The sequence below is a fragment of the Thunnus albacares genome, chromosome 7 (genome assembly GCF_914725855.1).
Source record: "Thunnus albacares chromosome 7, fThuAlb1.1, whole genome shotgun sequence".
NCBI lineage: Eukaryota > Metazoa > Chordata > Actinopteri > Scombriformes > Scombridae > Thunnus > Thunnus albacares.
Genome location: NC_058112.1, coordinates 20482850 through 20508755, shown reverse-complemented (window position 1 = coordinate 20508755; position 25906 = coordinate 20482850). Strand labels below are relative to the sequence as shown.

Sequence of the window (25906 nt, the reverse complement as noted above, 5' to 3'; positions counted from 1 at the left end):
ATTTGATCTGAAAATAATTACTTTTAAAGGATAGCCTAGATCAGGTACCCATTTCCAGAAAGGCCTAATAGAACTGCAAACATATTTGTTTGGATTTGTTTGATGGTTACAGAAGTTGTAGAAACGCATGAATGGTCTGTTCCAGGCATATTTGGTATGTGTGGCAAAAACACGAAGAGGGTGGGAGCAAAACAATGAGCAATCTCAATATAAAGGGCCGTCGACTACAGTTTGACTATTACCTGCTCTGGTGACAGCATGCCCACAGTGGCAACCATGACGTGGAAATTAGTGTGGTTGTGTGTACTTGCTTTGTCTGTTTCTAATGTCATCAATATTCAAGCCAGACAGGGTAAGACACTAAATATTTTCTGTGGAATTTATATTGGTGGTCTAGCAATAGTCTAGAAGATTATCCGTCACTACATTTTTTGTTTTTCCAAAATATTGTTCTCACATACAAACGAGGAAACTTAATAATACTGGCGAAACCTTTTTCTCTCATTTTGCTTCCCCAGTTCGCAACCATGTCAGCAGCATCTGCAGCACATGGGGCAGAGAGCACTTCAAGACCTTTGACGGTGATGTTTACCAGTTTCCTGGTATGTGTGAATACAACTTGGCCTCTGACTGCCATGACTCTTACCAGGAGTTCTCGGTGCACATGAAGAGGAAGGAGAATGATGGAGACGCTACAGTCAGTTATGTGGTGGTTACCATCAGTGACCTTTCTTTCCACCTCACCAAGAGCCAGGTCACTGTGAATGACCTTTCGTAAGTAAAAAGTCACATAGCCTGTTCAAGCAACTGTACTTCACTCTTCTCTGACATTTGTGCGTTTTGATTAAGTTAACATTCTCTCTCTCCCAGTGTCAAGATGCCATACTACAATGCTGGGGTACAAGTGGAAAAAAATGCTGTTTACATCAAGCTCCAGTCCAAAGTTGGCATTACTGTCATGTGGAATGGTGATGATGCAGTCATGGTAAAAGCTCAAAATAAATGTTTTCATCTACTGCACTTTATGTGTGTGACATAGAAACAGATTGTTGTATCACATCGAGAACATTAGAGAAATTTTGGTCTGTAAATTATTCATAGTATGCCAGAGGAACTGGCTCAATGTACTTGGTCATATTTATATTTTTTCATCATTGATAAAATCACTTTCTTTGCCTTTTAATATGTTCTTAGTATATAATTGTTATTTAAATTGCAAAAATCCAGAACTTGTTATAATCCATTGCTGTGTTGCTGTGTCTATTGTAGGTAGAGGTGGATCAGGATTATGCTAATCGTACTTGTGGACTTTGTGGAGACTTCAATGGTGTTTCTGTCTACAATGAGTTCATTCATAATGGTTGGTTATTCACTTTATGTATTAATTCATTTTATGTTTTGACAAACACATACTGCATACTACTACTATATTCAGTCTTTTACTGTATCTTTGACATGCAACACTATGAATATAATCACATGCAGGCCTCAAAATTAGCCCCATTGAGTTTGGCAACAAACAGAAAGCCCACCGTCCAAACGATGATTGTGAGGACCCCTATGAACAGGAGGATGAATCACCAGAGAAACAGACTGTGCGGGATTCTTGCAAGGAGTTTGTGAGTTTGTTATCCACCTAGTATTAGCAATATGTAGTAATATATCCTGCAACAAAGTAATTATGTCTCTACTATCCTATTTTTCACCTTTAGCAAACCACCTGTAAACAGATGCTACATTCAGAGTCCTGGAGCTCCTGCACCAAACTGATTAACCCTGAGCCTTACATCCAAGCCTGTGTGCAGGACATGTGTGGCTGCATCAACAGTACAAATGACTTATGTGTCTGCAGCACACTGTCTGAGTTCTCTAGACAGTGTTCCCATGCTGGAGGACAGCCTCCCAACTGGAGGACACCTCAGTTCTGTGGTAATGTTTTTCTGCTTTGTCATCATCTTTACATGTTGTATAATAATGTTTGAAAAGAGTACTGAAACACTGACATCAGCTCACTGAAAAGCAGCTAATTTAAAATGTACTCAGAAAAAAGTAACTGATTTACTGTGAGAAAATTATTTAATGTGATTTTATTGAAGTTTATTAAATGTGATTTTATCATGCAGTTGAGAGGTTTAAACTAGATTATATTTTGAAAAACTGCATGAAGGGAGGCCAGATAAGTTCTACTTGGCTGACTTTAACGCAGTGAAGTTACTGTGTTAAAGTTTACTAGTTACTGTACATTCACCCTTTATATACTATGGAATAATTCACATTAACTCACATCTTACTCAGTTTATTTCAACAGTACCATCTCTTCACAGCTAAACAGTGCCCATCCAACATGGTTTATGAAGAGAGTGGTTCTCCTTGCATGGATACTTGCACATACTCGGACACAAGTTCATTGTGTGAGGATCACAAAATGGACGGCTGCTTTTGTCCTCCTGGTTAGTGCTCTTCACATGTGAACCCATGTTTGTCACTACATAATACTGCTTACAGTTTCCTGTTTCACTTATAATTACACTTTTATATAACTGTGACCTCCAATGTCACACATTTCTATTTCAGGAACTGTGTTTGATGATATTTCCATGAGAGGGTGCATTGCTCAATCTAAATGTCAGTGCAAGCATGACAAAATCTATAACTCTGGTGATGTCCACCGACAGGACAGAAAGAATTGGTAAGTCAAATATTTTATAATGTTAGCATAATGAATTATCTGGTCTCATTAATCATGTGTAATTTTTTGTAAACCTCAAACTGTTTGTGTTGTTTCAGTACATGTTCTGAAGGAAGATGGGTTTGTCAAAGCCTTCAAATGCCTGCTACATGTGCTGTTGAAGAGGGTTCACATGTAACTACCTTTGATGGGAAAACTTTCACCTTCCACGGAGACTGTTATTACACTTTGGCCAAAGTGGAACGCAAGGTGAATGATTCATATTCATACAATTCACTTGGAGAAAATATATAATCAGTTGATGTAAAATAAATCCAATGTTACTTATGTAGTTGTTCTCGTACTGTGTATATTTCAGAATGATGCTGGTCCAAAGTTCACCATCCTGGTGCAGTTGGCGCCATGTGCAAACCAAGAGTTTGACACTTGTCTTAAGGCCCTTAAAATCCTGCTGAACAATGACAGAAACAATGTGAGTTAAAGCCTGTCACTTAAGATGACTGTCGACTGTTATTGATTCACATATATCTGCAACACTCAAATGATCAATTCTGTTTATATTCAGGTATTAATGTTCACTTCTGATGGGGCAGTAAAGCAGAATATGCAGACCATTAGTTTGCCGTACCACTCAGGTAGGTCACACAGTATGAAACTGAATTAAATATATTATTTTCATCCTTCATTCATATTATACTATTGTTTGTATTTCTTTTCTTTCAAAGGTGACATCAACATATTCCATGCTTCATCCTTTCACATTTTGCTCCAGACAAGTTTTGGATTGCAAATTCAAATCCAGCACGTGCCTGTCATGCAAGTGTATGTCAGCCTGGATCAGAGCTACAAATCAAAGACATGTGGTAAATTTTACATTTTTCCTTACATGACGCATTGGTATCATCAAAAATATGTCAGAATACTGTCTGATTCTAAAATATTTGGCATCATCAGGTTTGTGTGGTAACTACAACATGATCCTGTCTGATGACATGAAGACTCCTCAGGGGATTGTGGAGGGAACAGCAGCCACTTTTAGTAACTCCTGGAAAACTAACCTCATGTGCCAAGACAGAGAGGAAAGACTTGATGACCCCTGTTCCCTCAGTGTGGAAAATGGTAAACAATTCTGGTTGCTTATTCTACTGGTTATCTGGTGATTTAAACACTGATATCTTGTCTGCAAGTATTTTATATTTAAGGCTATTAGACAGTTGAACACCATAGTTGACTTTGAAAATAAAAGAATTACTATTTCTTCACTCTCAGAGGGATATGCCAAACATTGGTGCGCCTTGCTAATAAGTGCAAATAGTACCTTCACGCAGTGCCATTCAGAGGTGGATCCTGAGATGTATTACAAGGTACAGCAAAACATTTTCTGTTGGCCTTTAGTTGAATTAAATTGCAATGAGACTGTCATTTTCTAAAAGTGTTTGGTGTCTTCTGCAGCGGTGTATTTATGCAACCTGTAACTGCGAGAAGAGTGAGGCCTGTCTGTGTGCCGTCTTGTCCTCCTATGCACGAGCTTGTGCATCTAAGGGAGTGTTCTTGACAAATTGGAGAGACAATGTGTGTGGTAAGGATTTTCATCAGTGTAACTAGGTAAATTTGATGATCCCGAATAGAGTGAGACACACAAAGAAGCATAAGTTTGAATACGGCTTTATTTCCGGCTGGGGTCCTGTCACATGCAAATACAATGAGCAACAAGCAAACTTAGCAGGGATCTTTTATACCTTGCCATGTCTTCAACATATATGTTATCAGTCGACTTCTCCTTAGTATGTTGAATTATGATATGGACCTGTCAACATGTCAGACATCTTCCTATCAAGCTACTGAGTTTACACATAAGGGCCCCACACTAGATGTTATTCCACATTTGTCTTTATGACACATGAACATGGTGCCTCAACTAAAGGTTTCTTACATTCCTTGATGAATACAACACAAAGAAAATACCTTATATCAGTTAGTTATTCATGAAACTGTTAAATAACCATTCTCATATCATGCACAAAACAGATAAATACACAAGGAGCTGCCCAGCATCTCAGACCTTCTCTTACAAGCATCAGAGATGCCAGTTGACGTGTAGATCACTGGGCTCAGAGCAGCAGAGCTGCACTTCTGACTTCTTGCCTGTGGATGGCTGCTCCTGCCCTGAGGGTCTCTACCTAAATGAAAATGGCAAATGCGTCCCCATGGCAAAATGTCCCTGCTACCACGACGAAGTCTACATCAAGCCAGGAAAGTCTATAAACATGAAGGACGAGCACTGGTTAGTCAGTTGTTTCCATTTCAGTGACATCAGACTTCAAATCAATTATCCTAGACTGATGATTTTACTTTATAGAAAGTGAACTGTTAGTTTTTAAGTCCCCTTGTGTTGTATGCTATATCTTTTGTGTCTTCTTCTAGTGTGTGCACTAATGGAAAGCTTCATTGCCGTTCTTGGGGACCCCGCTCATCAGGTAAGTTTTTTTTTTTTTTTTCAAATACAACACAAGCATATTGTTGATACAATATATATGAAATCAGTTTCTACTTCAGTTACAGCATGCCCCTCTCCAAAAGTGTTCTTCAACTGCTCCACTGCTGGCAAAGGAGAGCTTGGACTACAGTGTGCTCGAACTTGTTTAAATCTGGACAGCGATGATTGTGTGAGCCATTTTTGCCACTATGTCCAAATTTACCTCTCACTCACAAATGACTAGATCTAATATGTATTTCCTGAATTTAACGGTGGACAGTATATTACACTGAAGATGCAATGTTTTCTTTTGCTGTGATCTTCTTATCCTTCCAGGACTCCACAGAGTGTAAATCAGGCTGTCGCTGTCCATTAGGCCTTGTTGATGATGGCAAAGGTTCCTGTGTGAAAGAACATGAATGTCCATGTCAGCACAATGGGCATCTCTATCTCTGTGGAACACGAATTCCTAACAAGTGCAACACCTGGTATGACCTTGTTTAGATCAGACCATGATAAACAAATATAATATACGTCTGAGTGTTTTACTTCATTATAGTACTAACAACACTGTTATATTTGCTATTTTTTAACACACCTAGCACCTGCAAAAGTGGAAAATGGGAGTGCACAGAGAAAAAATGCTCAGGAACCTGCGTTATTTATGGAAGTGGTCATTACAACACATTTGATCAGCGAACATATGGGTTTCAAGGACATTGTGCCTATGTTGCAATGAAGGTAAACAATGGATGTCAAAATCATCCAAATAATAGTTTTGCTCACTTTCTTCTGCTCACCAGCCTTCATCTCAGAAATGAATAGATATGACATTCATAGAATTATGACTTACCGTTATTCTTTAACATCAGTGTTAAAAGGCAGTCAATATATGATGTATGAAAAAACTTTTGCCTGAATTACGCTATGTTTACCTCCATTCACTTTAAGATGACTGCTTCTCATAATAAGGAATATGAATAAAAGTGCAGATAATTATACAATCTATCACTCTTTTAAGAACAAATGTGGTAATAAAACAGTGCAGGACAACTTTGGAGTTATCACAGAAAATGTACCATGCGGCACTACTGGCACCACATGCTCCAAAACTGTCCGAATCCAACTGGGGGTAAGACTTCATACAAAACCTGACATTAAAGTAATATATCAAACAACAATTTCTACATTGCAATAAAAGCAACATAAACCTCCTTAATATTACAGCAAATGGAAGTTAAACTGTCAAAAGGTAAATATGAAGAGACGGACCTGGGATATGGCAGTCAGATTCAGTACAAAATAAGAAGGGTTGGCTTGTATCTGGTCATAGAATCTGCCATTGGTCTGGCAGTGATGTGGGATCGCAAAACAACTGTTCGCATCCTGTTGGAACCACAGCACAGGGTGAGTCAAAGTTTAACTGAACACTAAATTGTTTTAGTGATGATGAATGATGAAAATTTTAAAACTAGATTTTTGAGACGCTGTGCGTTTCTTTGCTCATCTGTAGTATCGCTGTCTTGGCGGATCATGTTCTAGTGCCACTAAAGCTTGGTACAGCAATGGTATTGATACAGAGTACCATTGCTGAAATCCTTGAACCACTTATTAAAATATTTCATAACATATGAAGTCAATATAATAGAATATTCTGTTTGTCAATATTATACAGGTATAATAATTCCTGCCTGTTCCTTGTTATGAGAAAGACTATCAATATTGAATATCGTCCCTATATGTAAAATAACTCTGTGACTCTTTTGTTTGGCTGTACAGGGAGAGGTATGTGGCTTGTGTGGAGATTTTGATGGTGATGGACAGAATGACTTTACCACCCAAGGTCAGCTGACAGTGAGCAATCCGTTAGAATTTGCTAACAGCTGGAAAGTGTCCAGCACTTGCCCAGATGTGGAAGCGAATGTAGATCCTTGTGGAGCAACACCCAATCGACATCACTGGGCAAAAATGATGTGCAGCATTATAACTGGAGATACGTTCAAAAACTGCCACAGTAAGGTAATGACATATTTGTTTCTGATTTATCATTATTTCAAGTTCCATGATTTAAAATATTAAAATCGTTTTTTAAAAATCTATCTTACATTTTGATAACTGAACAGGTAGATCCTCGTCCATTTTATGATAACTGTGTGAAAGATTCCTGTGCCTGTGACACTGGAGGAGACTGTGAATGTTTCTGCTCAGCAGTTGCAGCTTATGCTCAAGCTTGTAATGAGGCTGGTGTCTGTGTTGCATGGAGAACTCCAGAAATCTGTCGTAAGTAATCAAACTTAAATTAAATTGAGGTCTTTCAGCCTTTTCTGTCTCAAAACCCAGTTTTTAGATCCCCAAATTCTTATAACCCCAGCAGCATTGAACCCAGAAACTGTGAGATTTTTCAAAATGTGTGTGATGTTTTCTTGGTTGTGTTATTCTTTTCTTTATAAACAGGGTGTCTAATATTCTGCCGTTTATTTTTTCCTCTAAATATATAGTATATAGTATTGAGACATTAGCCACATTTACTCATCTTGAAAATGTGATATATATATATATATATATATATATATATATATATATATATATATATATATATATATATATATATATATATGAGTTTACACCAAATTTAATCAAAGCTAAAATAGTTTATGTACATAATAGCTTTACTCTTAAATACTCTTAAATTCTGTGTAATTTAGTCTAACAAAATGTAACTGAGTGTTTTTAGCTTTTAGTTTTATGGGTTTTCTTTCTTTTTTTTTTTTTTCAAAATTGCCTTCAAGTTTGTTATTCAACATTGAGCATTTTACTAAAATATCTATGATACTTTTATGTCATTTGTAGAAAGTGATAACTTCCTACATTTATCTAGAACTAAATGCAATTCTTGGGCCTAAAAGAAATGTAATGCCAAAATGTTTTAGGTGGAATTTAAGTTTGATATCTCTTTCATTGAGTGACACTTAATTACAGAGATTGCATTGGTCAACATTTCCTTTATTTAAAAACATATCTTTTATCTTTTCATTCTAGCTGTCTTTTGTGACTACTCTAATGACCCGGATGAATGCAAGTGGCACTACAATCCTTGTCTCACACCTTGCTACAAGACCTGTTTGAATCCACAAGGAAATTGCAGCAACCCTATACCCAACCTGGAAGGTAAGAGGTCAATTCACAACATGTTGTCTTATCTTAAATCTGATAAATGTGTTTTATGTTAAAATTTTTGAATGCTGAGCTGATCCTATTTGGTAGGAGGAGGATTTTAATATGTTAATATGTGTTAACATATTAAAAGAGACCAGGCCAGTTTCAGTTTCCAAGATTTTAAAAAACAATATTAATAACAATGCTGTGAAAACATAATGTATGATACTTTATGCTCTGATTTTAACAGGCTGTTACCCTGTGTGCCCAGAGGATGAGCCCATATTTGATGAGAAGAAGCAGAAATGTGTGGAGGAGTGTGAACCCTCTACTACAACTGGGGGGCCAAAAACAGCCACAAGATCTACGACCCCGACTGCCACACCTCCTATTATAACAGAGGAGCCACCCACAACCACAAAATCTACAACCACACCAACAGAACCCCCAACTATAACACAAGGGACAACCACAAAATCTACAACTTCATCAAGTGAACCCCCTACTACAACTCTGTGTATTACAACATGTGAGTGGTCAGAATGGTATGATGTACATAGCCCAGAAGAGGACAAAAGTGACTGGGAAACATATGAGAACATCAAAAATAGTGGTAAACAAATATGTGAAAATCCCAAAGAAATTGATTGTAGATTTGCAGATAAACCTGAGCGTGATTTCAATGCCTCTGTGTGTGAAACTCGCCAAGTTGTTACCTGTGATGTGGGATATGGCTTAATATGTAGAAAAGAGGACCAGATAAGACATCCATTTAAGTGCTTCAACTATAAGATCAGAGTTTGTTGTGAGAAATGTGCTGCACTTCCTACTACAATTGAGGGGCCAACTACAGCCACAAGATCTAAAACCCTGACCATCGTACATCCTGTGACAACTGAGGGACCAACCACAACACAGGGGCCAACCACAACGACAAAATCTAAAACCCCGACTGCCATACCTCCTACTACAACTGAGAGGCCAACCACAACCACAAAATCTACAGCCCCGACCGCCATACCCCCTACTACAACTGAGGGACCAACCACAACAGAGGGGCCAACCACAACAGAGGAGCCAAGCACAATGACAAAATCTACTTCCCCGACTGCCGCACCTACTACTACAACTGAGGGGCTGACCACAATCACAAGATCTACAATCCTGACTGCCGTACGTCCTATGACAACTGAGGGACCAACCACAGCAGAGGGGCCAACCACAACGACAAAATCTAAAACCCCGACTGCCATACCTCCTACTACAACTGAGAGGCCAACCACAACCACAAAATCTACAGCCCCGACCGCCATACCCCCTACTACAACTGAGGGACCAACCACAACAGAGGGGCCATCCACAACAGAGGAGCCAAGCACAATGACAAAATCTACTTCCCCGACTGCCGCACCTACTACTACAACTGAGGGGCTGACCACAATCACAAGATCTACAATCCTGACTGCCGTACGTCCTATGACAACTGAGGGACCAACCACAGCAGAGGGGCCAACCACAACGACAAAATCTAAAACCCCGACTGCCATACCTCCTACTACAACTGAGAGGCCAACCACAACCACAAAATCTACAGCCCCGACCGCCGTACCCCCTACTACAACTGAGGGACCAACCACAACAGAGGGGCCAACCACAACAGAGGAGCCAAGCACAATGACAAAATCTACTTCCCCGACTGCCGCACCTACTACTACAACTGAGGGGCTGACCACAATCACAAGATCTACAATCCTGACTGCCGTACGTCCTATGACAACTGAGGGACCAACCACAGCAGAGGGGCCAACCACAACGACAAAATCTAAAACCCCGACTGCCATACCTCCTACTACAACTGAGAGGCCAACCACAACCACAAAATCTACAGCCCCGACCGCCATACCCCCTACTACAACTGAGGGACCAACCACAACAGAGGGGCCAACCACAACAGAGGAGCCAAGCACAATGACAAAATCTACTTCCCCGACTGCCGCACCTACTACTACAACTGAGGGGCTGACCACAATCACAAGATCTACAATCCTGACTGCCGTACGTCCTATGACAACTGAGGGACCAACCACAGCAGAGGGGCCAACCACAACGACAAAATCTAAAACCCCGACTGCCATACCTCCTACTACAACTGAGAGGCCAACCACAACCACAAAATCTACAGTCCCGACCGCCATACCCCCTACTACAACTGAGGGACCAACCACAACAGAGGGGCCAACCACAACAGAGGAGCCAATCACAATGACAAAATCTACTTCCCCGACTGCCGCACCTACTACTACAACTGAGGGGCTGACCACAATCACAAGATCTACAATCCTGACTGCCGTACGTCCTATGACAACTGAGGGACCAACCACAGCAGAGGGGCCAACCACAACGACAAAATCTAAAACCCCGACTGCCATACCTCCTACTACAACTGAGAGGCCAACCACAACCACAAAATCTACAGCCCCGACCGCCGTACCCCCTACTACAACTGAGGGAACAACCACAACAGAGGGGCCAACCACAACAGAGGAGCCAAGCACAATGACAAAATCTACTTCCCCGACTGCCGCACCTACTACTACAACTGAGGGGCTGACCACAATCACAAGATCTACAATCCTGACTGCCGTACGTCCTATGACAACTGAGGGACCAACCACAGCAGAGGGGCCAACCACAACGACAAAATCTAAAACCCCGACTGCCATACCTCCTACTACAACTGAGAGGCCAACCACAACCACAAAATCTACAGCCCCGACCGCCATACCCCCTACTACAACTGAGGGACCAACCACAACAGAGGGGCCAACCACAACAGAGGAGCCAAGCACAATGACAAAATCTACTTCCCCGACTGCCGCACCTACTACTACAACTGAGGGGCTGACCACAATCACAAGATCTACAATCCTGACTGCCGTACGTCCTATAACAACTGAGGGACCAACCACAGCAGAGGGGCCAACCACAACGACAAAATCTAAAACCCCGACTGCCATACCTCCTACTACAACTGAGAGGCCAACCACAACCACAAAATCTACAGCCCCGACCGCCGTACCCCCTACTACAACTGAGGGAACAACCACAACAGAGGGGCCAACCACAACAGAGGAGCCAAGCACAATGACAAAATCTACTTCCCCGACTGCCGCACCTACTACTACAACTGAGGGGCTGACCACAATCACAAGATCTACAATCCTGACTGCCGTACGTCCTATGACAACTGAGGGACCAACCACAGCAGAGGGGCCAACCACAACGACAAAATCTAAAACCCCGACTGCCATACCTCCTACTACAACTGAGAGGCCAACCACAACCACAAAATCTACAGCCCCGACCGCCGTACCCCCTACTACAACTGAGGGAACAACCACAACAGAGGGGCCAACCACAACAGAGGAGCCAAGCACAATGACAAAATCTACTTCCCCGACTGCCGCACCTACTACTACAACTGAGGGGCTGACCACAATCACAAGATCTACAATCCTGACTGCCGTACGTCCTATGACAACTGAGGGACCAACCACAGCAGAGGGGCCAACCACAACGACAAAATCTAAAACCCCGACTGCCATACCTCCTACTACAACTGAGAGGCCAACCACAACCACAAAATCTACAGCCCCGACCGCCATACCCCCTACTACAACTGAGGGACCAACCACAACAGAGGGGCCAACCACAACAGAGGAGCCAAGCACAATGACAAAATCTACTTCCCCGACTGCCGCACCTACTACTACAACTGAGGGGCTGACCACAATCACAAGATCTACAATCCTGACTGCCGTACGTCCTATAACAACTGAGGGACCAACCACAGCAGAGGGGCCAACCACAACGACAAAATCTAAAACCCCGACTGCCATACCTCCTACTACAACTGAGAGGCCAACCACAACCACAAAATCTACAGCCCCGACCGCCGTACCCCCTACTACAACTGAGGGAACAACCACAACAGAGGGGCCAACCACAACAGAGGAGCCAAGCACAATGACAAAATCTACTTCCCCGACTGCCGCACCTACTACTACAACTGAGGGGCTGACCACAATCACAAGATCTACAATCCTGACTGCCGTACGTCCTATGACAACTGAGGGACCAACCACAGCAGAGGGGCCAACCACAATGACAAAATCTAAAACCCCGACTGCCATACCTCCTACTACAACTGAGAGGCCAACCACAACCACAAAATCTACAGCCCCGACCGCCATACCCCCTACTACAACTGAGGGACCAACCACAACAGAGGGGCCAACCACAACAGAGGAGCCAAGCACAATGACAAAATCTACTTCCCCGACTGCCGCACCTACTACTACAACTGAGGGGCTGACCACAATCACAAGATCTACAATCCTGACTGCCGTACGTCCTATGACAACTGAGGGACCAACCACAGCAGAGGGGCCAACCACAACGACAAAATCTAAAACCCCGACTGCCATACCTCCTACTACAACTGAGAGGCCAACCACAACCACAAAATCTACAGCCCCGACCGCCGTACCCCCTACTACAACTGAGGGAACAACCACAACAGAGGGGCCAACCACAACAGAGGAGCCAAGCACAATGACAAAATCTACATCCCCGACTGCCGCACCTCCTACTACAACTGAGGGGCCGACCACAATCACAAGATCTACAATCCTGACTGCCGTACGTCCTATTACAACTGAGGGACCAACCACAGCAGAGGGGCCAACCACAACGACAAAATCTACAACCCCGACCGCTGTACCTTCTATGACAACTGAGGGAACAACCACAACAGAGGGGCCAACCACAACAGAGGAGCCAAGCACAATGACAAAATTTACATCCCCGACCGCCGCACCTACTACTACAACTGAGGGGCCGACCACAATCACAAGATCTACAATCCTGACTGCCGTACGTCCTATGACAACTGAGGGACCAACCACAGCAGAGGGGCCAACCACAACGACAAAATCTAAAACCCTGATTGCCATACCTCCTACTACAACTGAGAGGCCAACCACAACCACAAAATCTACAGCCCCGACCGCCGTACCCCCTACTACAACTGAGGGAACAACCACAACAGAGGGGCCAACCACAACAGAGGAGCCAAGCACAATGACAAAATCTAAAACCCCAACCGCTGTACCCCCTACTACAATTGAGGGGCCAACCACAGCCACAAGATCTACACACCCAACTGCCACACAACCTACTACAACTGAGGGGCCAAGCACAGCCACAAGATCTACCACCTCGCCAACAGAACCCCCAACTACAACTAAAGGGACCACTTCTGCCAGTACTCCATGTATTACAACATGTGAGTGGTCAGAATGGTATGATGTACATAATCCAGAAGAGGACAAAAGTGACCGGGAAACATATGAGAACATCAAAAATAGTGGTAAACAAATATGTGAAAATCCCAAAGAAATTGATTGTAGATTTGCAGATAAACCTAAGCATGATTTCAATGCCTCTGTGTGTGAAACTCGCCAAGTTGTTACCTGTGATGTGGGATATGGCTTAATATGTAGAAAAGAGGACCAGATAAGACATCCATTTAAGTGCTTCAACTATAAGATCAGAGTTTGTTGTGAGAAATGTGCTGCACTTCCTACTACAATTGAGGGGCCAACTACAGCCACAAGATCTACAACCCTGACCATCGTACATCCTGTGACAACTGAGGGACCAACCACAACACAGGGGCCAACCACAACGACAAAATCTAAAACCCCGACTGCCATACCTCCTACTACAACTGAGAGGCCAACCACAACCACAAAATCTACAGCCCCGACCGCCATACCCCCTACTACAACTGAGGGACCAACCACAACAGAGGGGCCAACCACAACAGAGGAGCCAAGCACAATGACAAAATCTACTTCCCCGACTGCCGCACCTACTACTACAACTGAGGGGCTGACCACAATCACAAGATCTACAGCCCCGACCGCCGTACCCCCTACTACAACTGAGGGAACAACCACAACAGAGGGGCCAACCACAACAGAGGAGCCAAGCACAATGACAAAATCTACTTCCCCGACTGCCACACCTACTACTACAACTGAGGGGCTGAACACAATCACAAGATCTACAGCCCCGACCGCCGTACCCCCTACTACAACTGAGGGAACAACCACAACAGAGGGGCCAACCACAACAGAGGAGCCAAGCACAATGACAAAATCTACATCCCCGACTGCCGCACCTCCTACTACAACTGAGGGGCCGACCACAATCACAAGATCTACAACCCTGACTGCCGTACGTCCTATGACAACTGAGGGACCAACCACAGCAGAGGGGCCAACCACAACGACAAAATCTACAACCCTGACCGCTGTACCTCCTATGACAACTGAGGGAACAACCACAACAGAGGGGCCAACCACAACAGAGGAGCCAAGCACAATGACAAAATTTACATCCCCGACTGCCGCACCTACTACTACAACTGAGGGGCCGACCACAATCACAAGATCTACAATCCTGACTGCCGTACGTCCTATGACAACTGAGGGACCAACCACAGCAGAGGGGCCAACCACAACGACAAAATCTAAAACCCCGACTGCCATACCTCCTACTACAACTGAGAGGCCAACCACAACCACAAAATCTACAGCCCCGACCGCCGTACCCCCTACTACAACTGAGGGAACAACCACAACAGAGGGGCCAACCACAACAGAGGAGCCAAGCACAATGACAAAATCTAAAACCCCAACCGCTGTACCCCCTACTACAATTGAGGGGCCAACCACAGCCACAAGATCTACACACCCAACTGCCACACAACCTACTACAACTGAGGGGCCAAGCACAGCCACAAGATCTACCACCTCGCCAACAGAACCCCCAACTACAACTAAAGGGACCACTTCTGCCAGTACTCCATGTATTACAACATGTGAGTGGTCAGAATGGTATGATGTACATAATCCAGAAGAGGACAAAAGTGACTGGGAAACATATGAGAACATCAAAAATAATGGTAAACAAATATGTGAAAATCCCAAAGAAATTGATTGTAGATTTGCAGATAAACCTAAGCATGATTTCAATGCCTCTGTGTGTGAAACTCGCCAAGTTGTTACCTGTGATGTGGGATATGGCTTAATATGTAGAAAAGAGGACCAGATAAGACATCCATTTAAGTGCTTCAACTATAAGATCAGAGTTTGTTGTGAGAAATGTGCTGCCCTTCCTACTACAACTGAAGGGCCGACCACAGCCACAAGATCTACAACGCTGACTGCCGTACGTCCTATGACAACTGAGGGACCAACCACAGCAGAGGGGCCAACCACAACGACAAAATCTAAAACCCTGACTGCCATACCTCCTACTACAACTGAGAGGCCAACCACAACCACAAAATCTACAGCCCCGACCGCTGTACCCCCTACTACAACTGAGGGAACAACCACAACAGAGGGGCCAACCACAACAGAGGAGCCAAGCACAATAACAAAATCTACATCCCCGACTGCCGCACCTCCTACTACAACCGAGGGGCCGACCACAATCACAAGATCTACAACCCTGACTGCCGTACGTCCTATGACAACTGAGGGACCAACCACAGCAGAGGGGCCAACCACAATGACAAAATCTACAACCCCGACCGCTGTACCTCCTATGACAACTGAGGGGCCAACCACAACAACAAAATCTAAAACCCCAACCGCTGTACCCCCTCCTACAATTGAGGCGCCAACCACAGCCACAAGATCTACACACCCAACTGCCACACAACCTACTACAACTGAGGGGCCAACCACAGCCACACCTGAGGGGCCAACCACCACCACAACATCTACAACTCCTACCGCCATACCTCCTACTACAACTGAAGGGCCAACTACTGTTTCCACAACTTCAACAACATTTGAACCACCTGTCACTAGTTCCCCATCCACAGTGTATCAAACTCGCTCCGTTATCAGCACCCAGACAACACCACCATCTGAAACTACACCATCAACAATAATCACACTGAGTTCGACAACACAATGCTTCTGTGTAGTTAATGGCAAGCATTATAGGCCAGGTAAGAAATTAAATAAAGTTATTATGTTTACAACAAGCTATATGAGTTTGTTTTTTTAAAGATCTACCACTGTTTATTCAAGTATTCCTCTTTTTTCTCACCTTTAGGGGAGGTAATACTTGACATGGAACACATTGGATCAGGTGCATGTCTCACAATGATATGTTCTGATATTTGTGAGATTAGCAACAAGACTGAACTTTGCAGGCCAACGCCTTTGCCTACACCCACACCCACACCTCCTGTACCTACCTGCCCTGAATGGGAAGTAGCAGTAAGAATCTTAATTTATCTAGCACATCAAAATATACTATTTATGTTATAGTACTTAGATTGTATTTTCTCTTTTTTTCATTTTACACCAGCAAAATGAGACGTTCTTACTGTGCAACTGCACCTTAGCAAGATGCATTGAGAACAATACAATTGAAATAATTCCTTATGAATGTCCACCCCTTGACCCCATCACTTGTACCAATGGAAAGAAACCTGTTCTTGTGTATGATGAGAATTACTGCTGTCAACATTACGTTTGTGATTGTAAGTTATTCTGTGGTTAAAAGGATACATGTCATATTTATTGTCTTATGCTTTTCTGTTAAATACATTTTTGATTAGAACTTTAAACTCTTTTTGTTTCTTTTCAGGTGTATGTGAAGGCTGGGGAGATCCTCATTACATCACATTTGATGGACTCTTCTACAGTTATCAAGGAAACTGTACTTATGTCTTGATGGAAGAGATGTTACCAAAGCATAATTTGAAGATATATATTGATAATGTCTTTTGTGATCCCACTGACGATGTTTCCTGTCCACGATCTATAATTATATCATATAGATCGCAAATTATCACACTCAAGAATCATAACCTTAACTTTGGAGAAGCAGAATTGAGGGTAAAACAATATTTGATCATGTGGAAGTCTTATCTCATGACCATTCCTTAAATTTACCAGACTAACTTTGAGTAGATTATTACTGTCAATGTAGATGGAATAGCAATGATTGATCCTTGTCCTTTTGTCATACTATATATATATTATTTTTTGTTATCATATTTTTCCCTTTAGGCTCTAATAGATGGAGTAAGTCTGAAACTACCTTATTCACAACAAGGTGTGAAGATCATGAATTCTGGCATTACCATGGTTTTGGAGATCTCTCACCTAAAAGTGATCATTACATTTGGAATAACTGGCTTCAGTGTGACCCTTCCATATCAATACTTTGGCGACAATACACAGGGCCATTGTGGTAAAATCATCTCTCTCTCCAGTGGCCACATTATTAAATCATTAGTTTGAGGTAAGACAATAATATTAACTATTATGTGACTCTGCTGACAGGAACATGCAACAACAACCAGGCTGATGACTGCATGTTACCTGGAGGCCGGCTGCTGCAAAGTTGTGCTGTGATGGCTGACTATTGGCCTGCATCACACATTTACAAATCCAACTGTCAGTTACCATTTGTACTCCCCTCCAAAATACCTGAACCCCCACAAATCCTATCTCCATGCAAGCCAGACTCCATTTGTGATCTGCTTAAGAGCAGGTAGACATTCTCTAATCCATTTATTGGTGTTGCTTTATCCCCATAACTTTGATATTTTGCAGTTTTTCTCAGCTTTTTCATTTTATCAAAATATGAACAGTGTTTTTTTGTCATCCAGTTTTGATTTGTGTTTTACTCCCACAGTGTGTTTGCAGAGTGCCATCCCCTTGTCGCTCCTGACAAATTCTACCAAGGTTGTGTTTTTGATAGCTGCCATGTTTCCAACCCAGCGGTGCAGTGCACAAGTTTGCAGACCTATGCTGCTGCCTGTGGGCAGGCCGGAGTTTGTGTGAACTGGAGGAACCACACCACAATGTGTGGTAAGCACCCCCTAATTATTTTACTGTAAACGCTGGGATCAGTGGAGTCAGGAGGGGCAACTCATGTTTTTACATTTAACACACATTGAACAGGCTGTTTTACATTTTATTATATACAGTACGTAGGTAATATGTAGAACCAATTATATTGAGTTCTTTTCTTCATTAACAGCCAGTGACTGCCCATCAAACAAAGTTTACAAGGCATGTGGTCCTGCAGAACAGCCAACCTGTCAAGACAAGTAAGTCTCAACGAAAATGAAGTGTATTCATTTTATGATTTATTGTACACGTATTTCCTGAGACTAGGATCATAATGGACAATGGCAACTACAATGTATTAAGTCAATTGTCTTTTAGACATCTGAAAGGAGTACCATTAACTGTTTTTATAGATTTTGTTCTTTATGATTGCATTTTACAGTCCTATTGAACCAACCATGAACTTTACAACTGAGGGCTGCTTTTGTCCTGATGGAATGAAACTCTTCAACAAAGAGTCCGGCATATGTGTTGATAAGTGTGGTGAGTGTGGTGTATATCCTCTAGTCTTATCATTGAGCTGTTTATTTTATATCACTCATTAAGTCCTACGGGATTGTTAATTTTCCACAATGCTCATTTCCCAACAGGATGTCTTGATCCTGAGGGCATTCCTCGTGAGGTGAGCCAAGTCTTCTACTCAGTTAAAATCCCAGCTGTGTTGTTTACTTGTTGCAAGAGACAATTAACTCACTAATGTGGTTTATTCTTTCAGGTAAATGAAAGGTTTGAGTACAAATGCCAAAACTGCACCTGTGATGAGTCCACCAAGACTGTGACTTGCAAGCCTAAGGTGTGCCCAGTACCATCTATAACAAACTGCACTGGTCCAGGGTTCGTCCTTGTCAACCAAACTAGTCCATCAGACTCCTGCTGTACTTCCTATGTCTGCCGTAAGACATGTAGCATCATTTGTCTTTCAGAATGCTTTACATTTATGTCCATTTTTAACGGTGGCTGTTAGCTATTTACTCTCACCATTTTATCATCTCCACAGAGTGTCGCAGCAATACTTGCCCAGTCAACATCATGAAATGTCCAGTTGGATATCGGCCAACTGTTAGTGTTCCAGAGGGAAAATGCTGTCCAGAACATACATGTGGTGAGTGCTCGAATTCACAGTTCAACTTCATATAAACTCTAATGACTGCATTGATATTTTCGCATGACTTTCATTGACTTGGCTCACGTCTTCATTCTAGATCCTGAGAGGGTTTGTGTCCACAAACAAATTGAATACCAGGTAAATAAGTTGTTGAATAAGTTTGTCACATAATTCATTAATATATCACTTTTGTCATTTAATGATTTTTGCTGCACTTTAAGGTCTGTATGGCTGAAAACATGAGTTTGAACACATTTCCTCTTTATTTTCTAGCCTGGTGCTTCAATTCCTGGGAATCTATGTGAGAATTGTACCTGTACCAATGAGGTGGACCCCAAATCCAGTCTATTGAAAATGACTTGTGAGCTTCTGCAATGTGAAGAAAAATGTGACAAGGTATGAGAAATTACATCCATTATTTTCATGTACACAAAAATTACAAGAGTGAAGTTGTAAAACTGGACTTGGCGACTTATTCCTCCTTTTTTCTCAGGGTTATGAATATGTGGAAACGGATTCAGATATATGCTGTGGGAGGTGTGTACAGACACACTGTGTCTTAAATCTTAATGATACCGAACATTTATTGCCGGTAAGTTGGATCGTCTCTGTTGGCTATGCCTTTACATGTTCAAGTTTAATAGCCAAAAGTATCTCAGTATTTTGATATCTGCATGTGCTCCTGCTCTTCAGCAAGGAGAAACCTGGTCACCACCTGGGAATATGTGTGAGCATTACACCTGTGTTAAGAGTGGTGAGACTTTAATAACCATGCGTTCACACATTGTCTGCCCGCAATTCCAGGAGAGCAACTGCCAACCTGTAAGTTATCACTTTCAACAAATTCATCTGGATTGACTGTGTCTTTGAGAATAAAAATTTACCATGAAAGAAACTCTATTGATGTTGTATATTCCCCTCCTCAGGGCACAATTCAAACTGCAGCAAATGGCTGTTGTAAAACTTGTGAGTATCTTTGACATTTTCTTTACTTTTGAATAGAATGTAATTACATAAAACAAGCTAACTGTGTGTTTCTTTTGAAAAGGTGTGGAGAAGGAGAAGGCCTGCAAGTTAGAATTCATGAAAATCCACATTATGCACAAGGGCTGTTGGTCTAAGGAGGAGGTAGATGTTCCATATTGTGAGGGATCCTGCAACACTTTCACCAAGTAAGGATGATATTACATTATAAGAATAATAAAAATACAATATTAGAACATTTCTCATTCCTCTGGAAAGTCACAAAACCATAAACATTTGGACATTTTAAAAATGCTTAGGTATGCAGTGTTCCCCCTATGATAGTACAGGCCTGGTGGGCCACCAGGCCAAAAATATTTTCTTAATGCCAAAAATGATGCCAAATACCCATTCATTCGAAAATCAATAGCATGTAAATAATAGTCCGTGTTGTTGCCTGGGAAACTGCAGGTAGCTTAACTCCTTTAAAGGAATAGGGCAGTGCGTAAGTGTAAGCATAAGCAGCTGCTAATCACCCCCCACTCCCCCTTCCCCAACCTAGGGGAAACACTGGTATGGTTTGTAAAAATTTCAAGTTAATTGATTAAGTTAATTAATCCCACCTCTGCTTTCTTCAGGTACTCTAGAGCAGCAGGTGCTATGCGGCATTCTTGCACATGCTGTAAGGAGACACGCTACAGCAATCGCACTGTTGACTTGCTATGTCTCAATGGAGAAGTGGTTCCTCACACATACATCCATGCGGAGGAGTGTGGCTGTCGCCACACAGACTGCACCACAGCTACAGTATATCCAGCTCGCAAGAGGCGAAGCTTCACACTGGTGTAATTGAAAATCTGTATGGAAAGTTCTTCCCCTATTGCCCTAACAATCATTGCATCTCTGTAATTGACACTATAGAGAAGGCATTTATCAACTGATCAAATAAAAAGATGCATCTATGTTCATGTCTCATCTTTTCTATTTTCTTGTTTAAGCAAATTCAAATAAACACATGGTGCCTGATCCATAGCCTGATCAGCAAATAACACACAGACCACCAACATGAAATTAGAATGTCAGAGTGGTGCCCAGAAACGACACAGCAGACTTCTTTGCCAAACTTCATCTAAAAATAATTATGTTTGGAAATGCAGTTTTCCCTCCCTATGAATGACGGCAAGTAACAGACAACTCACGCATCTCTGGATCCTTTGGATAGTAATAATGTTAATGTTTAACCTTTACCACAGCTGAATTACCATATCGATTAAGCGATCAGTAAAGTTATCACCTGACCATAGCCAGTTTAACACATCTAAAGCTGATGACACATTACTTTGAGCTCCTGCTGGAAAATAAAGTGAACAGTGAAAATATTAACCCCTATTTCCCTTTTTACTTCTTTTAGGATGTCATTTTACTTCACACTGACAGTATCATATGCTATATATTCTGTATCAGCTTGTTCCAGTACTTCATTGAAGCTGTATGATGTTTATGCTGAGTAAAATATTCAAATTATTTTTTTATGAGTTTTAGGGCTTCATCATTATATCAAATACAAATATTCTAGATATCTTGTACACCCTTAGATTTCCCCAAAATTCAGACAGGGATATCTGGTATCTTTGGAATCTGTGTCTAAAAAAGTCATGACTAGGTTTAAAATCTATATTCAACAAAATACATCAATATTTATAAGTCTTTCAACAGAATTACTTTTTTCATTCATTTATAATAAACTGGGCCTCATGTGAAGTAACTAAGGCTGTTCCTGGAGCACCACAGTCTGCTGATGAGTTGTAAGTCTCTGTAACAACATGAGCACAGCTGACTCACTAGTGCAGGCAGTGTGTGCACCTTTAGCAGTGGGCCAGACTCAGTCACCTGCTGCTCATCTAGTGGCACTCAAGCACAGGTCATGGCATCTCCTGCTCAAATTATTTCTGAAAAAACATACCAACAAAAAGACATTTAAAATACATTTTGGTATACAGGTGTAATACACTCAATTGGCAGTTTATTAGGTACACCTAGTTGAAATCAATACAGTGCAATACATAATTTCATTTTATGGATATTTGGGCAAAATGAGTCAGGGGGGTATTACCAGGAAATTGGGTAAAATGAGTAAGGGGTAGTCCTCGATCCAGCCATGGTACAATATTTGCTCGGTTGTGTGAATACCTGATTTTTAAGCTCGCCCCACTGATCGTGGTGAATGTGTGTTGGAAATCCAAATTTGAGGGGATAATCACTGAATATTCGTAGACTTGGATGTTGTAGGGTTTGCCTGTGCAAAGTCGGTGAAATTATCTACAACTACCAATATATACTCATAGCCGCCTTTGCACTTGTCAAGATGAAGGAAGTCCACTGACACAAGCTGAAATGGCTGTGTAGTGACAATGTTTGTATGAGGGCTGGAATTTTTAAACAATGTGTGTTGCAGTTTTACAAATACATTGTATTATACTGACTTTACTATTACCCAATAAATAAATACAAAGTACTTGTTGGTTGTTGTGATGTATTTGTGTCGCTCTGCTTATTAAACATTATTTTCACACCACAACATGTGAACATTTTATTTAAAATATTTAAACATTCAAAAAATAGCAATGTCTCCTGTATTCAGCAGAGTTTCTTGATTGGTTCACTCGCTCCACGTGAAGGCCATGTAAAGTGTTTTGTCAGGCGGACATAACACTTTACATGGCCTTCCTCGCAATGTTACTGCTTTCATTCACAACACAGCCGTACCGTACTAATATGTCCACACAACCAGATCAGTACAACTAAAGGACAACACATTTTCTGAGAATGTACTCCATTAAAATCAATATTTAAATTTATGTTTTATCTTTTTCTCTTCCTACCAACAGTTATTACTTTTTTTGCACCTTGTGGAACTCATTTGTAATTGGGTCCAACTCACAAACTTACTCACTCACGATAGGGAGGCTGCAGATTCTCCAAAAGGTAAACAATGTAAACATACTAAGAGTAGATTTTTCTGGTTTTCATGTTTTTCATTTCTCTTTGTTAGTACAGAAGTAGATACCAATTTAGATGGTAACATGAGCAGAGAACCTCAGAACTGAAAGACACTTGAAATTCTCAGAAAGATTCACTATGACAGAATCCTGCTAGACAGAGGTTTGCCAGGAACAGCAACACACACAGACACACACACACATATCCATGAACACCCAGTATTCACCTGCCATCATTAGGTTTCAGGTGAATTTTACTGTGTTAACAACTGCGTCAAAGCATCTATTTGCTATGTGTCAGAGCAAGCATTTCTGTTTGCATGAAAGTATGCAAAGACAACACTACATGTACTGTTACTGCACACAAAAACCAAACAGTGTCTTCTTTGAAGTGTTTTGTGGGAACATCTGACATCATATGAGTTTGGCTACTAGCAGCTGATGTAACTTGTAGCAGACAACGAATGATTAATTTACATGACCAAATAGCACAGTGCTTGTGAGAAATGTTCATTATTGTGTAATTACTGCACTTGTTCTGTGCATTTTTTTTGCACACATGAACTCCCACACATTACTTACAGCTAGAAACATGGTTCCAATTCCGACATTTTAAACATCTTTTTCTAATGTATGCTTTTATTCAGCTTTTTATATCTGTTATTGTTTTTGAGTGAACCCACCACTGCCAGCTGCTCTGTGAACGCAGCAGCAGACTTTGTGTTATTGTGTTCAATCCTCCTTGTCTCCCGTGTGGAGATCAATGAGGAAGAATGCACCAAGCATGCATGCCCCTGACTCTGGGATAAGTGCGTGTATTTCTCCCTGACAGAGAGAACCTGACGCCTCATTCTTAACCAGAGAGACATGTTGTACATACCGTTCCTGAACAAAGTGGTAACTGCGACTACAACAGGAGGCAAGTGTTTTATTCAGTGCTATTACATCGGGTGAGGTGTATCTTTGGACATCACTGCCCAAACTGGACTGGCCCTCTGCCTCCTTCACGGGAGGGAGTGCTGGAGCAACATCTGTGTGTGTGTGTGTGTGTGTGTGTGTGTGTGTGTGTGTGTGTGTGTGTGTGTGTGTTGTGCACTGGGCAGCCATGACACGCCATGTGAAATGGAATGAACCGAATTCACCTCGGTGACACAGAGAATTGGCGAGGTGGAGTGGGTGGAGGAACTTGTTCTGTTAGAAATGTATTTAATTTTAATCAAAACATTGTCAACAAGCAACAGCTCAAAATCAACACCAACATTACATTAGTTAACATCATGGACAGCATGTTGGGAGGGGGTTTAAAACCTCACCATCATGTTGCGGGGGGGCTGGAGAACACAGCTAATTTCTGCACTGTTGGTTTGCGAGTTTGAGGCACACAACAAATGTAATCAAACTAGACCAGGCGTGCAGTTGTCATTAGATAATTGGTTGAACAGGGTTTCAAATCTATTGGATAAGGAATCCAAGGGGGGGAGTTGCCATAGTCAGTGTCCAAGTACCACATTCAGATGCGTAATTGATTCACTCTCTGAACACGGTGGAGCCCTTTGGCATAAATGAAGAACTGAATTTGTCATGTATCCTCTGATTTGTCATACTTGATGGATGTTTGTATCTGTACTTTAGGTACTTTTATTTCTGTAACTTTTTAGAAAGCTTTTTGTTCTTTTTGTTTCTGATATAGTGTTAGCCCCTTGGCATTAATGAAGAACTAAATGTGTCATGTTTCCGCTAATTTGTCACATTTGATGGATATTTGTTCTTGGGTTTGTTGTATTTTTATCTATTAAGAGAGGTTTGTGCTCTTTTGTTTTTGACATGGTGTTGTGGGTGTGGCACTTGGACACTGACTATGACAACTCCCACCCTTAGATTCATTATTCATTAGATTTGAAACCCTGCTCAATCAATTATCTAATGACAACTGCATACCTGGTCTTGGTTGATTACATATGTTGTTTGCCACATGTCTTTGTCCACTCTGACTCTGATGAAGACACAGTGGTGTCCAAATGTTAGCCTGTTTGCACAATTAAAGGCCATGAATTAATCAGTGTGCTCCAGTCTCTTCTGTTCTCTGGAAGTCTGCTGTCCTCGAACTGAGAAACACCTGATTTAGCTGCATTTTGCTTGAAGATGCATGGAGAACCATGTTTTAGCTGCAGTCCAGAAAGTCAGTCAGTGTTGTGTCACCAGAGGGTGTTGGTGTGGGGGGTGTTGGTGTCATCAATCGTGAGCTTCGACTTGCTCTTCTTGCAGCGGAGCATCAAGTCACATGCTGAAAGTGCTCCCGCCACTGCTGGCATCTAATCTTGGGCAGCTGTCAGCAGTCTGTGGAGGATGGTTGCTGCTGTACACCTCTCTCTGCATGGTCTTGTCCAAGGCACTCAAAGCATTTTATCCTTATGTTGGGACATATTTTAGTTTCAAAAAAGTCAAACTGATGGGATCTGATAATTTTTTTCTTTTTTATCAGTCTTTCAGTCTGTACTATTTGCT

The 25906-nt window shown here is 41.9% G+C and overlaps 2 protein-coding genes across 2 annotated transcripts; both read left to right on the top strand.

Moving 5' to 3' along the window:
* Nucleotides 1–276: 276 nt before the first annotated feature.
* On the top strand, nucleotides 277–8818 carry LOC122985653 (mucin-2-like). Its single transcript, XM_044356482.1, has 27 exons — nucleotides 277–352; nucleotides 519–774; nucleotides 871–985; nucleotides 1270–1360; nucleotides 1486–1619; nucleotides 1713–1929; nucleotides 2325–2450; nucleotides 2575–2689; nucleotides 2788–2926; nucleotides 3048–3161; nucleotides 3255–3324; nucleotides 3415–3552; nucleotides 3644–3808; nucleotides 3959–4053; nucleotides 4142–4268; nucleotides 4718–5051; nucleotides 5114–5166; nucleotides 5252–5355; nucleotides 5502–5653; nucleotides 5768–5906; nucleotides 6187–6297; nucleotides 6393–6572; nucleotides 6945–7184; nucleotides 7289–7445; nucleotides 8205–8333; nucleotides 8572–8638; nucleotides 8722–8818. Exons 1-27 carry the CDS (start codon nucleotides 277–279, stop codon nucleotides 8816–8818), a joined length of 3741 nt encoding a protein of 1246 aa, XP_044212417.1.
* Nucleotides 8819–14152: 5334 nt separating this feature from the next.
* On the top strand, nucleotides 14153–21365 carry LOC122985651 (intestinal mucin-like protein). Its single transcript, XM_044356481.1, has 20 exons — nucleotides 14153–14468; nucleotides 15078–16413; nucleotides 16521–16687; nucleotides 16779–16953; nucleotides 17061–17311; nucleotides 17486–17669; nucleotides 17762–17972; nucleotides 18117–18292; nucleotides 18465–18534; nucleotides 18717–18817; nucleotides 18925–18956; nucleotides 19050–19227; nucleotides 19332–19436; nucleotides 19537–19577; nucleotides 19713–19835; nucleotides 19933–20031; nucleotides 20133–20261; nucleotides 20366–20405; nucleotides 20488–20611; nucleotides 21041–21365. Exons 1-20 carry the CDS (start codon nucleotides 14226–14228, stop codon nucleotides 21249–21251), a joined length of 3996 nt encoding a protein of 1331 aa, XP_044212416.1. The 5' UTR covers nucleotides 14153–14225; the 3' UTR covers nucleotides 21252–21365.
* Nucleotides 21366–25906: the final 4541 nt, after the last annotated feature.